General features: G+C 40.8%; 1 protein-coding gene across 5 annotated transcripts in view; it reads left to right on the top strand.

Annotated features, from left to right (window-relative positions):
• THSD7B (thrombospondin type 1 domain containing 7B) overlaps positions 1-13,075 on the top strand; it is a 309,626-nt gene that overhangs the window by 173,626 nt on the left and 122,925 nt on the right. For all 5 annotated transcript variants that reach the window (XM_027695950.1, XM_027695952.1, XM_027695951.1 and 2 more), the window contains 3 exons: positions 685-800; positions 7,017-7,149; positions 8,155-8,258. In XM_027695950.1, coding sequence (XP_027551751.1) covers positions 685-800; positions 7,017-7,149; positions 8,155-8,258 — 353 coding nt within the window. The remainder of the gene's footprint in view (positions 1-684; positions 801-7,016; positions 7,150-8,154; positions 8,259-13,075) is intronic.

The raw sequence follows: 13,075 nt of genomic DNA, 5'->3' as shown, positions 1-13,075 counted from the left end.
CAAGATCTGCCTGATCCCAGAAAATTGTCCCTTTTACGCTTTTTGAGTTTTTATATATTAACTAATTAATATAATTAACTTATGTATTAACTGTGTCTGAAATTTTTGTTAAAGTATGTGTGACGTTTTTCATTTAAGAGTTAAAAATGAATGAAGAAATTCACAGAGCTCTTCTTACTGTACTGTGTTGTGCAACTTTTAACATAACAATCAAGGCCTCAATTAAAGATCACTTGAAGTTATTTTTGTGTTTCCTAGGGATTGAGAGTGAAGGAATATCACATCAGTCCTTAGAGCCAGTTGCAAGTGGTTTAAAAGCTGTTGCATGTTGTGCTAAAACTGGGCTACTTTATAAACATAACTACTCAGTTTCTTTGGTAATAAATATGTCTGTTTTGCTCCAGTGAGCTTTGTATTTTTGTTGTCATAGACAAAGCTACCTTTGTCCTGTAGTCATCAAGCTGAGCTCCACAATTTTTGAAACATTTATTTTTTTTTTCACCCTTGAAATGTACTAAATTGCTATGTGAGAGCAAAGGAGAAGAAAAATGAGTTGTGCTGTGACCAGGAGGGATACCTTTGGCATGGTACTATGCTCACAGCCCTGTGAAAGTCTTGAGAAGAAGGTCTTTCTCCATAGTTTTAATTTTTTACTCCATTTTGTCTTTGCGTTTGGATCAATAGATGTCCAGAGTCCGTCCGACCCGAGGCCGTGCGGCCGTGTCTCCTCCCCTGCAAGAAGGACTGTGTTGTTACACCTTTCAGTGAGTGGACTCCCTGTCCAACAGCATGTCAGCCTGGTAAGCCTTTAAGAGGTCAAAATTTGGGGAAAAATTAGAGAATTGGCCTAGAAACATGTGGTAGTTGTAGTTCACACCAGTCTAATAACTTTTAGGGCATTCATGTGCGTGAGTTTTGGACTTGAGTTCTTCGATTGACTTTGAGTTGACGCTGATCTTGTGCAAGTGGGATCCTCATGAACAGATTTGGAGATGTAGATTCTCTCTGCCTGGAATAAATTCCTTCTGGGTTTCTGCCTTCAAAGTCAGAACTCCAAGGTCCCAGTGTTATATGACTATACATGGAATTGCTTCATTATATGAGGTGTTTTTCTCTTGACCAACCTAGGTGTACGTACAAGGTTGTGCAAGTAACTCCTGTGCTTTGTGGTTTTTCAAGGACCTTACGTTTCTTTGATCTAGTTGGCTGGGACAAGAAATGTTCAGCAAGGTTTCTTTATAATGATCTAGTGTTGGGTTCTGTGACAAATTTATGTGTTTCATTAATTGTTCAGATGAAAGTCTTCTCAGTTATCAGAATATTTCATTATTGTTAGTAGTCTCCTTGCCCTTCAGAGATTCTCAGTGGATGCTGTAGCATAGTCCTTGTTAGATTTTACAGGAAAATGAGTTGCTTTCTAAAACAGTGAATCCTGTTTTAATTAGCAATTTATTTTTAGACTTTAAATGAGCTGCCTATGAAGAAGTTGAATAAATTACCTGGTAAATTACTTTGTTTATTAAATAATAGTCTACAATTAAAATGAGATGAAATTAATTATTTAACCTCCTTGGCAGCATTATCATTTTAATATAATTCTAAATTAAAACTTCTTAGATGGGGGAGTTTGCTTTTTGCTAAATCTGTTACTGATATGGCTGCATTGCAAGATTTTTTTTTTTTAATTTGCATTGCACAATTAAAACCTCAGCACAATAATGAAATTTCAAAGCCACTATACATACGTGAGTTGTGAGGGGTATTGTTTTTTTATAGAAAAGTTGTATTTAATAAAAGCAATATACAGATGGTGAATTACTAAGCAGATCAAGCAGGAACAGGTATTACCTGGCAGATTTAAAATTAATTGTGTACCAGCATAAGATTAGAACTTAGACAAACATGTAATCACTAAATCAGGTTTACACAGAACTTTTACCAGTTGAGCTGTTTGTAGTTTATCTGAGAAAATACATCCCATTTTTCTATCTAACAATAAAAAAGCTGACATTTTTCCCTACATTTAAATGTCATCAGACAACCGTCTGTTTTCTGGCAAAAGATTCTCCCCTACCTCAGAAGAGGAGACAGCAATGAACTCAGGGCAACAACAGATGGACGGACAACATAATTCACCAAAGAAGTGCCATTGAATCCAAGCACCTGTTGGGGAGGCAGGAACAGGGAGGTTGTTGCAAGTTATTGATTCTCTGCCATTTCAGATACTTAAAGGTGACAACTGTCTACTGCAGTCTCCTATAATGTTATCTGTTTTAATGGGTCTTTGAGGATGGATCAAAACAACAATCAAAGAATCAATAGGGTGGCTTCAGAGTATGAATTGCTCTGAATGAGCAGCATGTAGATTTTCCTCTGTTACCTGCTTTAGGGTGGCTAAGGTGGCCTGGAGAGGTAACTGCTTTCAGCATGGATGAGGTACTCTCTGGTCTGTCAGCACAGATTTAAAACAGAGAGATTAACAAGAAAAGCAAACAACTAACAATAAATAACGTTTTTCATCTTCCTCCTGAAAATAGATGGTACCTGTAAGTACCTCTCCTCTTCTGAGCATTGGTTCTCCAGGAGGAAGGTTAGAAATTTCACAGTTGCTTAATTCTCTAAGCAAGTTTACATGAAATGTTGGGTATTAACTGTCCTATTTCTTTCCCCGTGCCTTAAATCAGATTTGAAACGAGATGGGGTAAAAGTGGATAAAATGCATGGTGTGCCATGATAAGAAATTCCAATGACTTCTACCTTGTGTCAGACAGTCCACAGTCTGCCATTTCAGTCCTCATAAACAAACACCCAGCCAGAGTTGGTCAAAGCTAAAGTCTTACCCCTTCAAAAGCTCTTATCTGTACAGAAGTACTGGAGAGAGCTCTGATGTTAGTGACTAAATTCTCAGAATCCTGTGAAAATCTGTCCTTATTTGTGTGTGCAGAGCCTTGTGCTGACCAGACCCTGCCTTTCCATGTGGTCAGGAGCAGAGTCTGAAGCTGGATGTTTCTTGTAGAAGCTGGAGCAGATATAGCACATGTTGCAGGAGTGAACAAGGATTTTGTCCCTCACCTGAGAATGGTTGTGCACCTCTCTGAGCACTGGGCAGAGTACCAGGAATGAAACACAGAGGAATGAGAGATGCAAGATCCAGGGAGGAATGAGAAGAATGGATTGGTAAAAGGAGTTGAATGACCCAGTGTGTAAGGGAGGAGAATGGAGGCTGATGGCACAGGGAGGTGGAGAAGGCACCCCTGAAATTCTCAAACAGCATTATCTGAGTTGCAGAGTCAAGGACATAGAAGTTAAGATGGTCCTAGTGATCTTGAGGCTTGACTTTTTTTTTTTTAGGAGGGCAAACAGTCATAGCCATGCTTAAAATCAGCTGAAACTCAGCTGTAAAAGGACAGTCCTACACTATGCTAATACTCTGGAAAAATCAGGCTATAGCAATTCTAAATGAAATATAAAAATTATGCTCATTAACATTTGTGAGGAACACTATAGAAAAGCCAGTGAGGAAATTCAATTTTGAAAATGGGATTTGAGTAACGTGCAATAAATGTTGAGGATAATTTAGTTTCTCGAGGTGGAGAAAATTACTGTGGGAAGCTCATTTAGATTTGGTGCTGATTAATAGTAAGGAAATGGCTAAGATTCTAATGGTGGTAGATAATTTGAATGAAAATCGTCACAAAGTGATAGAGTTCACGATTCTTAGAGGGAAGGATGGCAATATCAGCAAGACATTAAAAAAAAAAAAGACAGACTTCAACAAACTGCAAGGATTGGTAGCTGCACCTCTTGGGAACATTTTCTATGCAGGCAGGAGTATAGAAGACCTGGAAGCTGCCAAGAAAGCCTCTACAAAGAACTGAAGCCCTACTGGACTGTAATTTCTATCCTGAAACTGTGCTAACAGCAAGCCAGTAGCACAGGGGAGCGAGACGTGTATATGACTTGCAAGTTCAGACTTCAAAAAATGAAGAGAAACTGTCACACACAGCTAGAGAAACCCTTTCTTATCTTATCATCAGAGTTGTTTAGGATCTTGTTTCTTTTTGGATTGTCAAATTGTTTCACAAAGATTAGAAAGAAGAAATTGAGAATGCAAACTAAGCTAGTGGATATTAGATAACAAGAATTACATAAAGGGATTAATAGGGAAACTGAATTAAATATATGTCCACTGCTTTCTGAGAGAGAAACACTACAAGGGGAATGTGCAATTGCTGCTATTGTTTCTTGTCTGCAGCCAGGAGAAGAATGGACTAAAGAGTAAGTATTTCCACTGAGTACATATTCCTATGTCAGTGGGGCTGTGTGAATAAGAAGGAAGAAATAAAGTAATGCCAGAGCATTTAGTGTCTGTCTTCTGGGTGAGAAATTCTTAAGTCTTAAGGAATTAACTAAATCTCAGTTGTACCAAGATAAACCAAACCCAACACTCTCTCTCTCTCTCACCCCCACCTCCTCAAAGAGAAAGGTCAAGAAAACTGTAGATTACTCTTCCTCACTTCATTATGTGAAAAGCCACGAGAACAAGTTATTATTCAAGATATAAACATTTAAAGATTCAGATTCCAATAACCTGGCCAATAGGGATTTATTGAGAACAAATTGTGCCCAATAAATTTAATCTTTTTTTTTGACAGCGTAGCTGTTCTAATTAAGGGAAGTGGTAGATTTTTAACACATTAAACTTTTATCAGGAAGCTGAGGAATGGTGCCTTGAATTAAATCCCTCTTAAATGGATACTCAGCTGCTTGAAAAATCTTGCAGTGGATATCACTGTGAAAACTGTCTCCTTTCCTGTCTGCCATTGCTTATTGATACACATTGATAAAATCCTGTGAGCTGCCTTTCCAGGCTGAAGAGTCCCAGCTTTCCTGATCTCTTCTTGTGTGTCAGATGCTCCAGTCAGATGCTGCTGGGGAGCCCAGAACTGGGTGCAGCACCCAGTTGTCTCACCAGGGCTGAGCAGAGGGGAAGGATCACGTCCCTCATGGATGATTCGCCTCCTAACGCAACCCAGGATGCTGTGGCCCTTCTTTGCTGCAAGGGCACATTGCTGCCTCATGGTGACCTTGTCCATCAGGACTCCCATGTCCTCTGCAAAGCTGCTTTCAGTCAGTCAGCTGATAGTTGTCCTCTGTTTGGGATAACACTGGAACATGAACTGAGTCCTCCTGGCCCCAGTTCCCTGTGATATTTGTCTTAACAGCTTGTGTGCTTGAATAATAACACCAGTAGATGGTGCAGAGCGGAAAGAGGTAGCAAACATAGTAGACAATATTTTGAGTTATATGGGAATAATTGAGAAAATTCTCAAAATGTGATTTGGGAAGTAAAAACTGATTGCACAAAGACAGAATGGGAAGTGAAAACATCACTACTGCCTCAGGCACCTCTGGAGATACAATGGACTACAAAATGCATGAAAGTCGACAATTTGAAATGCTAAAACTCATCCTGGGCCCATCAAACTCACGGTCATGTTGTTTGTGACACACCAAAGGTGTGACTGTGCTTTGCCCTGATGAGGCTACAGGTGGGATTCCTTGGGCACAGTGTTGAAAGAAAGAGAGCAGTGAGAGGTAATTGAGAAGGACTTATGAAGAACTGGGTTTGGTTAGTTTAGAGAGCGGAAGACTTAAGAGTAGATACAAGCCCTTGCAAGTTCATGGAGGTTGTGCATCAGGTGACAGGATAAACTTTCTTTCATGCAGTGGACAGAAGATAGAACAAGTTTAGCTTATTTTACAGGAGTGATGACTTGGGCTAGATTTTAAGAAAAGGCTCTTTGTGAGGCTTTACAGGCACTGAATCAGGCATCTGAAAGGAGACTGTAGGAAGCTGTAGAGCTGCCTCAGGTAGTGGTTGTGAAAGATGCAGGAGAGGGATCACCCTGGACGTGCTTATCCTGTCCCAGGGCAGCAGCCATGGTGAGCAGCCTCAAGGCAGGCCCAAAGTTCCTTTGCAGTGATCTCACAGTGATGGCACATGTCCCAGTGGAGGCTTTTATTTAAAGCCAGCATTTTTAGTGGACTCGTACTTTGTGTTCATTGTGTGACTTTTTCTAAGTTTTCCTTCTACTGTAATGCATTGTAATCTTGCTGCTGCAGCTTTACCCTTATCCTGAGCTGCAAAAGTAATATTTATGATGGGCTAATTGGCACACTGCTTTCCCCTTTTGGACAAATCTGATGAAGTCCACTATTTCAAGATGTTTACCTGGTGTGGCATCCTTTATGGAGTTCTGCTGAGATACTTTTTTAGTTTTCTAGCATCTGTTTTTGAAGTATGAATACAGTACCCAAAGAAGTACTAATGCCACAGACAGTGGTTAAACCAGCTCTCAGTTTGTACTTACCACCTACACAGCCAAGGATTGTATTTGGTTTAGCTGTAGAGATACACAGCTAAGCCTTGTCCTTGTCTTTCCTGCTGCATTCTGTTCTGTGGATTTTGTGAACTGTGTTTCTAGATGGACTGATCTTGCATCAACTCGGGTTAAGCAGAGAGTTAGCCTCTCTTGGTTGCAATGGTTTTCCTATCAGGAAGTTATCATCTGTAATTTCTAGAGCCATAAAAATGAGTTACTGTTAGCAGCCTGAGACCACAAGGATGTGTTTTCAGGAAAAACCCCTTCCATTAGGACAGTTTGTTTCTTTGGGGTTTATTCTTTTCTCCCTTTAAGGTATTCATTTTCTTATTTATTTATTTTCTTCTTTGATTTGATGTTCTGTTAAATAGACGTTTTTTGATGCATCTCTTAGGCTGTTGATTTATCAACCTTCCACGTGCTGTTCTGCCAAATCTCTGGTAGCTTTAAAGCAAGTAAAGGTAGCTTTTGATCCAATGTACCATTCCTTCCCTGCTTGGATAGAGCCAGAGTGCTCGCAATTTCAAAATATAAATGGAACACAAAGCATGTTTATAACCAAGATCAGCTAGATCACTAACTTGGGGTGCCAGCTGTGTCTGAAAGGCAACTTTTTTGTTTGTTTTACAGGCAATGCCACTGCAGTTAAGCAGTCTCGGTACAGGATTATCGTCCAGGATTCTGCCAACGGGGGCCAGGCATGCCCAGACACCTTGTATGAGGAAAGAGAATGTGAAGATATTCCCATCTGTCCAGTGTATAGGTAAAAACTATCAGTTTGGATCCAGCCTCTGATGGGTGTCCACTTCTCCAGAAATGACTTTTGTGCCATTGTCCTGCACAATTTTCACCAGAAAATAACGCAATACTGGAAAATGCAGAGTTAAAACAAATAATGTGCCTTGCAAAATGTATAAAAGTAGAGTTCAAACTGGGGATTTCAGCAGGTCTGGCATCATCAGAACAAGCAGCAATAGACACAACTTCTAGAAATAGCAACCTCAGGGTACGATGTGTGTAAGGAAGGTGTTACTGGCAACTCCCCCCTCACTGTATCTAAAAATAAATGGGAGCTGTTTTGAGACCACAAGCCCTCGACTACCTTAATCATGATTGTATGCTTATTGCAGAAACTCTTCTTTTCCCCTGGTCTTCTCACACCAGTGAATAATACACACTTAAAAAAATACTGATTAGACAAACAGTACAATAGGGCAATTACTCACCTCTCCTCATTAAAATTCTGTGGCCCATCTGTTATTATGCAATATTAGTAAATAGAAAAGCATTGTACCTTTGCATATAAATCTCCAGCCCACACATCCCATGGGAGATGGTCTGGGAGTAGAGCGGGGAGCTGGAGGTGCTGCCAGGCAGGTTCACACCACTCCACTGTGCCATGGAAAGCTGCTTCCTGGTGTTCTTGGCTATGCATGAGCATAGGAAGCAGGCTGGGAACACAATCAGTTGCATGAGAACAGGCTGGCAGGAGGAGAGCCTGATTTCAAAGCCCACTGGAGATACTTTCTGTGTATTTTGTGTAGCTTTGAACCATGCCCTGCAAAAATGAGAAAGGGAAATATTGTTGGAAGAGGATGTGGCTTTCTAGAAAGTGAACCTGGCATCTACTTATTTCAAGAGGAATTGCAGCTTTTTTACTTGTTTTTCCTTAAGTCTCTATAGCAAATCGTCATTAGTAACTGAGGTTTTTTGCCTGGACGTGTTTTCTAGTTTTAACCACTTACCTATTCACCTTATCCCGTTGCAGGTGGAAGACCCACCGCTGGACCCCCTGTGTGCTGGTGCCAGACTCAGTGAGACAGGGTGTGCCAGGACAGACTGAGGCGTGTGGACACGGTTTGCAGTCACGGGGTGAGCTTCCTCTGTCCAGCCTCCGGTGTTGGAGTGTGGCATTTAAGTAGGGTCTTTGCTCTTTTACAGTAGATAATTTGGAAACTTACTGAAGTACTTTATAAAATAAGAGTGTTTTGGGAAGTGGATCCATTGTACAGTTTTTCTGTGCTGGGCATTAAAGTACCACTAACACGATTGTTTGTTTGAAGTAGAGGAGGAGATTTATGCTGGATGTTCAAGTACCTTCACTAACATGCTCTTCTGCCTAAAGCTGAAGCATGTGGGCTTTAAAAGAATTATCTATAGGCCTCTATGAAGTAATCCATTCATGGTGCTAAAAATGGAAAGGATAATTTCCCCATGATTTTAAATTTTACTAATGACTTGCCTGAGGCCTGATTTTCATTAAGACTGTTGGAGAAGTTCAGCATGGGTAAATGCTTTGGGCTCCTGCCCTTGGCGTAATTAAGCACTTAAAAATTACAGTGATCCCATTGTCTGAACAGAAGTGTTGAGAAGAATGTCACTGTTCAGAGTATGTGATCAGAGTCTGTAGTGGTGCCTGCAGATGGCTGGAGATGTGGCTGTTATCAGTCTCCTGGGAATTCTAATGAAACCTTTAACAAAAGGTTATTTTTATTGAAAAAAAAATTGCTATACAGGTATGCTGAGGAAACTTGACATAATAATTTACTCCTTCACAAAGGTAGAAGCTATTCTTTAAAGATGAAGTGAATTTCTTATATAATCTGGAAACAAAGGAAACGAAATAAAAGTTCTGACAGTATGTGGGATGTATCTGAAAGAAGAAATGTGTTTTAAACTAAAACTCAAATGAGTAAATATCTTTAACTAGGTTTTGACCACAAACCTTTCCACAAGGTTTTCAAATCTGTAAATTGTATTCCTCAGCCTCTGTGTGAAGGTATGGTAATCTTTATGCTCTAGTAGGTGCATGAACTTTGTATTAATGTTACTCTGACAGAATTAGAAGTATAAGAGAAGAATATCACACTTATTTTAACTCTGTGGAGTGCCCTCCAATAATTACAAAGGCTATGTGCTGTTCTGGTGTAATCATGAAAAACATCTCATACCTTGGTAGGTTTAAGCAAAAATTGTTTCAGTGCCACGTTCACTTTTTGTAATTAACTGTGGCTTTTGTAACAGCTTTGGTTTTCATAATTACATGCAGTGATAGAGCCAGTCTGCTAGGTATTATTGAAGATGAGTGGGGTCTCAGGGAAATGAGTTCTCAGATGAATCCCATGGAAGAAGATTTTTAAAGATGTTTTGTATGAACAAGGGGAATGATCTCCATGGAGGGGGCAGCTGAAGCCAAGCTGCCAACTGACCATATTGTGTCTGAAAAAGGAGCTGCTGGATTTTCAGCGATTCTGTATTTTATCTATAGAAGTGTTGAGTAAAGGAAACTTTGATAAAACTGCCTTGCTACTTGAGCTCTTCAGGAGCAACTTGTGTGCATGAGGAGGTGCTGGGAAATGTCAGGGAGCAGTCAAGGGAGGTGTTTGTCACGTGCCTTGCAGGGTCTCTTCAGCTTGGAAACCTCGACACTGGAGGACTTCTGATCCTCTCATTCTTCACCATGAAGGGGGGGTCTTTGGAGGTATTTTTGAAATGACATGTGAGGTGAGGGTGGGGATTTGGACTTGTTCAGCCTGGGGAAGTGCCTAGTGTGGATTTCACAGGGAGGGTGGAGCCACACTTCCCAGAGGTGCACAGTGAAATAACAGAGGATAACAGTCATAGGCTGGAGTGAAAGGTTGCCTGGAAGGGACTCTTAGATTCCTTGGAGGCACTGGAAACTCAACTGAATAAGGTCTTGAGCAACATTTTCTAACTTTGAGGTCTGTCCTGCTTAGAGCAGGCATTGGATCTTCAGAGGTCCCTTCTGTTCTAAATTGCCTTGTATGATTCTGTCAGTCTGTGGGTTTTTCTAGGGGAATCTGTGCCATCAGTGGAAGAACCCCAGGTGTTAGAACAGATGCTTTTCTGCAATATTCAGGCATCCTGTAAACGAGCTTGCATTCGAGGTATCATCACCACTCCACACAGTAATTGGCTAACATAATGTGCCAGTGTCTTTAGCCAGTAAGTGCTCCTTCTCCAAAGAGTATTCATATGAATTAGCTTAGTTTCTTTTTTACCATGTAACAGCAATTACCCTTTTACCACTGAAGATAATCAGTCTGGCTGTTCCTTGGAGCATCCATTTTTAGATTTCTCTTTTCTGTCCATACCCTGACTGTCATGTAAAAAAGAGGATTTTAGTTTTCAGTGACTGTCATATCCAGCCAATTATATAAGGACATTGAATTCGTAGAAATTATTTCTAAAGAAAAACAGAGTGTGTTTATGTGTACCTATTTAGAACAATGACTCTGCTGAGGACAAATTAGGTCTGAAATGACATTCAAGCTCCATTCTTTCTCTCAGCTAGATTCTGAGATAGATACTTACAGATCTTGTTCCATGAGTGCTTTCACTGAAATTGCATGTAGATGTACTGTGTAATATGCAGAAGATATCAGAATTTGTCTGTGAATAATAAGCAGAATGGCCAAAGAGATGACAGCTGTCTGAAGCTGCATTTTTTTATGGTTTCATCTTGAAAAGATATTACACTAATTACAATAGCCTTTTTATACCAGCTTCAGTGGACTAACTTACTCAGAAAACATTCATACGGGAAAGAGAAAAGGAGCCTTTAGAAATAATGAATATAGTTGTTATTTAAACTTAATTGAGGTGTGATGTGGAAGACGCCCCTGAGATAGGACACTCGAGTAAAACAGGGTGAGGATGTTACTGTTGCTTGACAGTAGACAAAATTTCTAAAAGTAAATGAAAAGCTTTACAAACTTTTCTATTGCTGTATAGCTGTCATTTTCCTGACAAGGGACTAATTTACTAGAAGGTGACAAGACTGTGAGGAAAGGTCCTGCACATGGGTGGGAGCAGTCCCAAGTACAGGTACAGCCTGAGTGGAGAATAGATTAAGAGTAGCTCCGGGGAGAAGGACTTGGGGATGTTGGTTGATGAGAAAGTCAACATGACCCAGCCATGTGTCTTTGCAGGCCAGAAATCCAACCGTGTTCTGGGCTGCATCCAAAGCAGCGTGGGCAGCATGTCAAGGGAGGTGATTCCCCCCCTCTACTCCGCTCTGGTGAGACCCCACCTGGAGTACTGCATCCAGCTCTGGGGTCCTTAACATAAGAAGGATGTTGATCTGTTGGAGCAGGTCCAGAGGAAACCACATTGATACTCAGAGAGCTGGAGCACCTCTGCTATGGAGACAGGCTGAGAGAGTCGAGGTTTTTCAACCTGGAGGAGAGAAGGCTCTGGGGAGACCTTACACCCCCTTCCAGTACCTAAAGGGACTCCAAGAGAGCTGAAGAGGGACTTTGGACAAGGGTATGGGATAGGGCCAAGGAGAATGGCTTTAAACTGACAGAGGGCAGGTTTAGATTAGAGGTTAGGAAGAAATTCTTTACTGTGAGGATGGTGAGGCTCTGGCACAGATTGCCTAGAAAAATTGTGCCTGCCCCATCCCTGGAAGTGTTCAAGGCCCAGTTGGATGGGTCTTTGAGTAACCTGGGATAGTGGAAGGTGTCCCTGCCCATGGCAGGGAGATCAGAACAAGATAATCTTCAAGGTTCCTTCCAACCCAAACCATTCTATGATTTAATGAGAATTTTTCTGCTTCAGGTGCCCTTCAGTGACTTTACTGTTCTGAGATGTTTGTGATGGAGGATCCTTCAGAACTGACCTCTCCTTTCAGTGCTGACATGAGCAACCACCTTAGACATACACATTTTCAGGAAAAAATGTGTTGCTCATTACAAGGGATTGTTAAGGTTTAATTAGCGGATGGAAAGCCTGTTTTAAGGAAGTGACTTTGAAGGCTGCTTCAAACGCCATTGATAAAGTAAATAGATGTGTATTAAAGTCCAGACTGGTCTAATGAGGCTCTGCTTTAAAAACTAGTCTTGGAAATACACTGACAACGTGATTATGGAAAGAGTAGTTACTTTCTAGAAGCTGCAGCAATAGAACATGTCATACCTTATTTCTTCTGTTCCTGCCACTTTGCTTTGATTCATCTGGGGGATTTGACCATATTTCCCCCTGTTAATGAGACAGTAGGTCCATCTCAGAGCTGTAGCTCCCCATTGCAAGAATACAGAAACGCTGTGACACAGATATTTTTAGAGATAATTTATTGATTTGTGTACAGGAAAACAACTACAGACCCACCAACGCAGTAATGAGAAGCTGCTCCTCTGCTTTGGAGAAGGGCACTGCCCTTGGCTCACCAGAGGTCACGGGGTGAATCATCCCTGGACAACCCCATTGGGCATCTCAGTAGCATATTTCTGGTGTGCTCTAATATCAAACCATGTATGATGTATTTGTTTGCTTCTTTAACTGTGTTGTGAATTCACACCACGTGGACTCAGCTAAGATGGTTGGTGTTAAATATAACCTGTTTCAGTTGAAAAGTTGATGCATGAATTGACAGGGAAAAAGTGGAATGCAGGCAGCACCGGCCTCGAGCAATTTAAGATTCTTGTCTCCTTCATTGCAGGTTTTTGTCTCTTGCTCTGGAGCTTTCTGATAGCTATAGGGACATTGCAGACAAGACTGGTTTTAGACTGAGATTCAGACCAAGAACTTGTCATCATGAGAATAAAATGGTAACAAACTGCTGCACAAGTTTTCTGAGTGTATCTAAATGGAGTGATAGTTCCAGTAAAATCTTGCATGAAATATAGGCAATACTGTGATCACAAACTTAATAGTGCCCAAGTTAA

Source organism: Neopelma chrysocephalum, unplaced genomic scaffold (genome assembly GCF_003984885.1).
Source record: "Neopelma chrysocephalum unplaced genomic scaffold, ASM398488v2 Primary Assembly neopelma1_103b, whole genome shotgun sequence".
NCBI lineage: Eukaryota > Metazoa > Chordata > Aves > Passeriformes > Pipridae > Neopelma > Neopelma chrysocephalum.
Note: the sequence above shows the minus strand (reverse complement) of the source record. Positions and strands in the feature narration are given on the sequence as shown.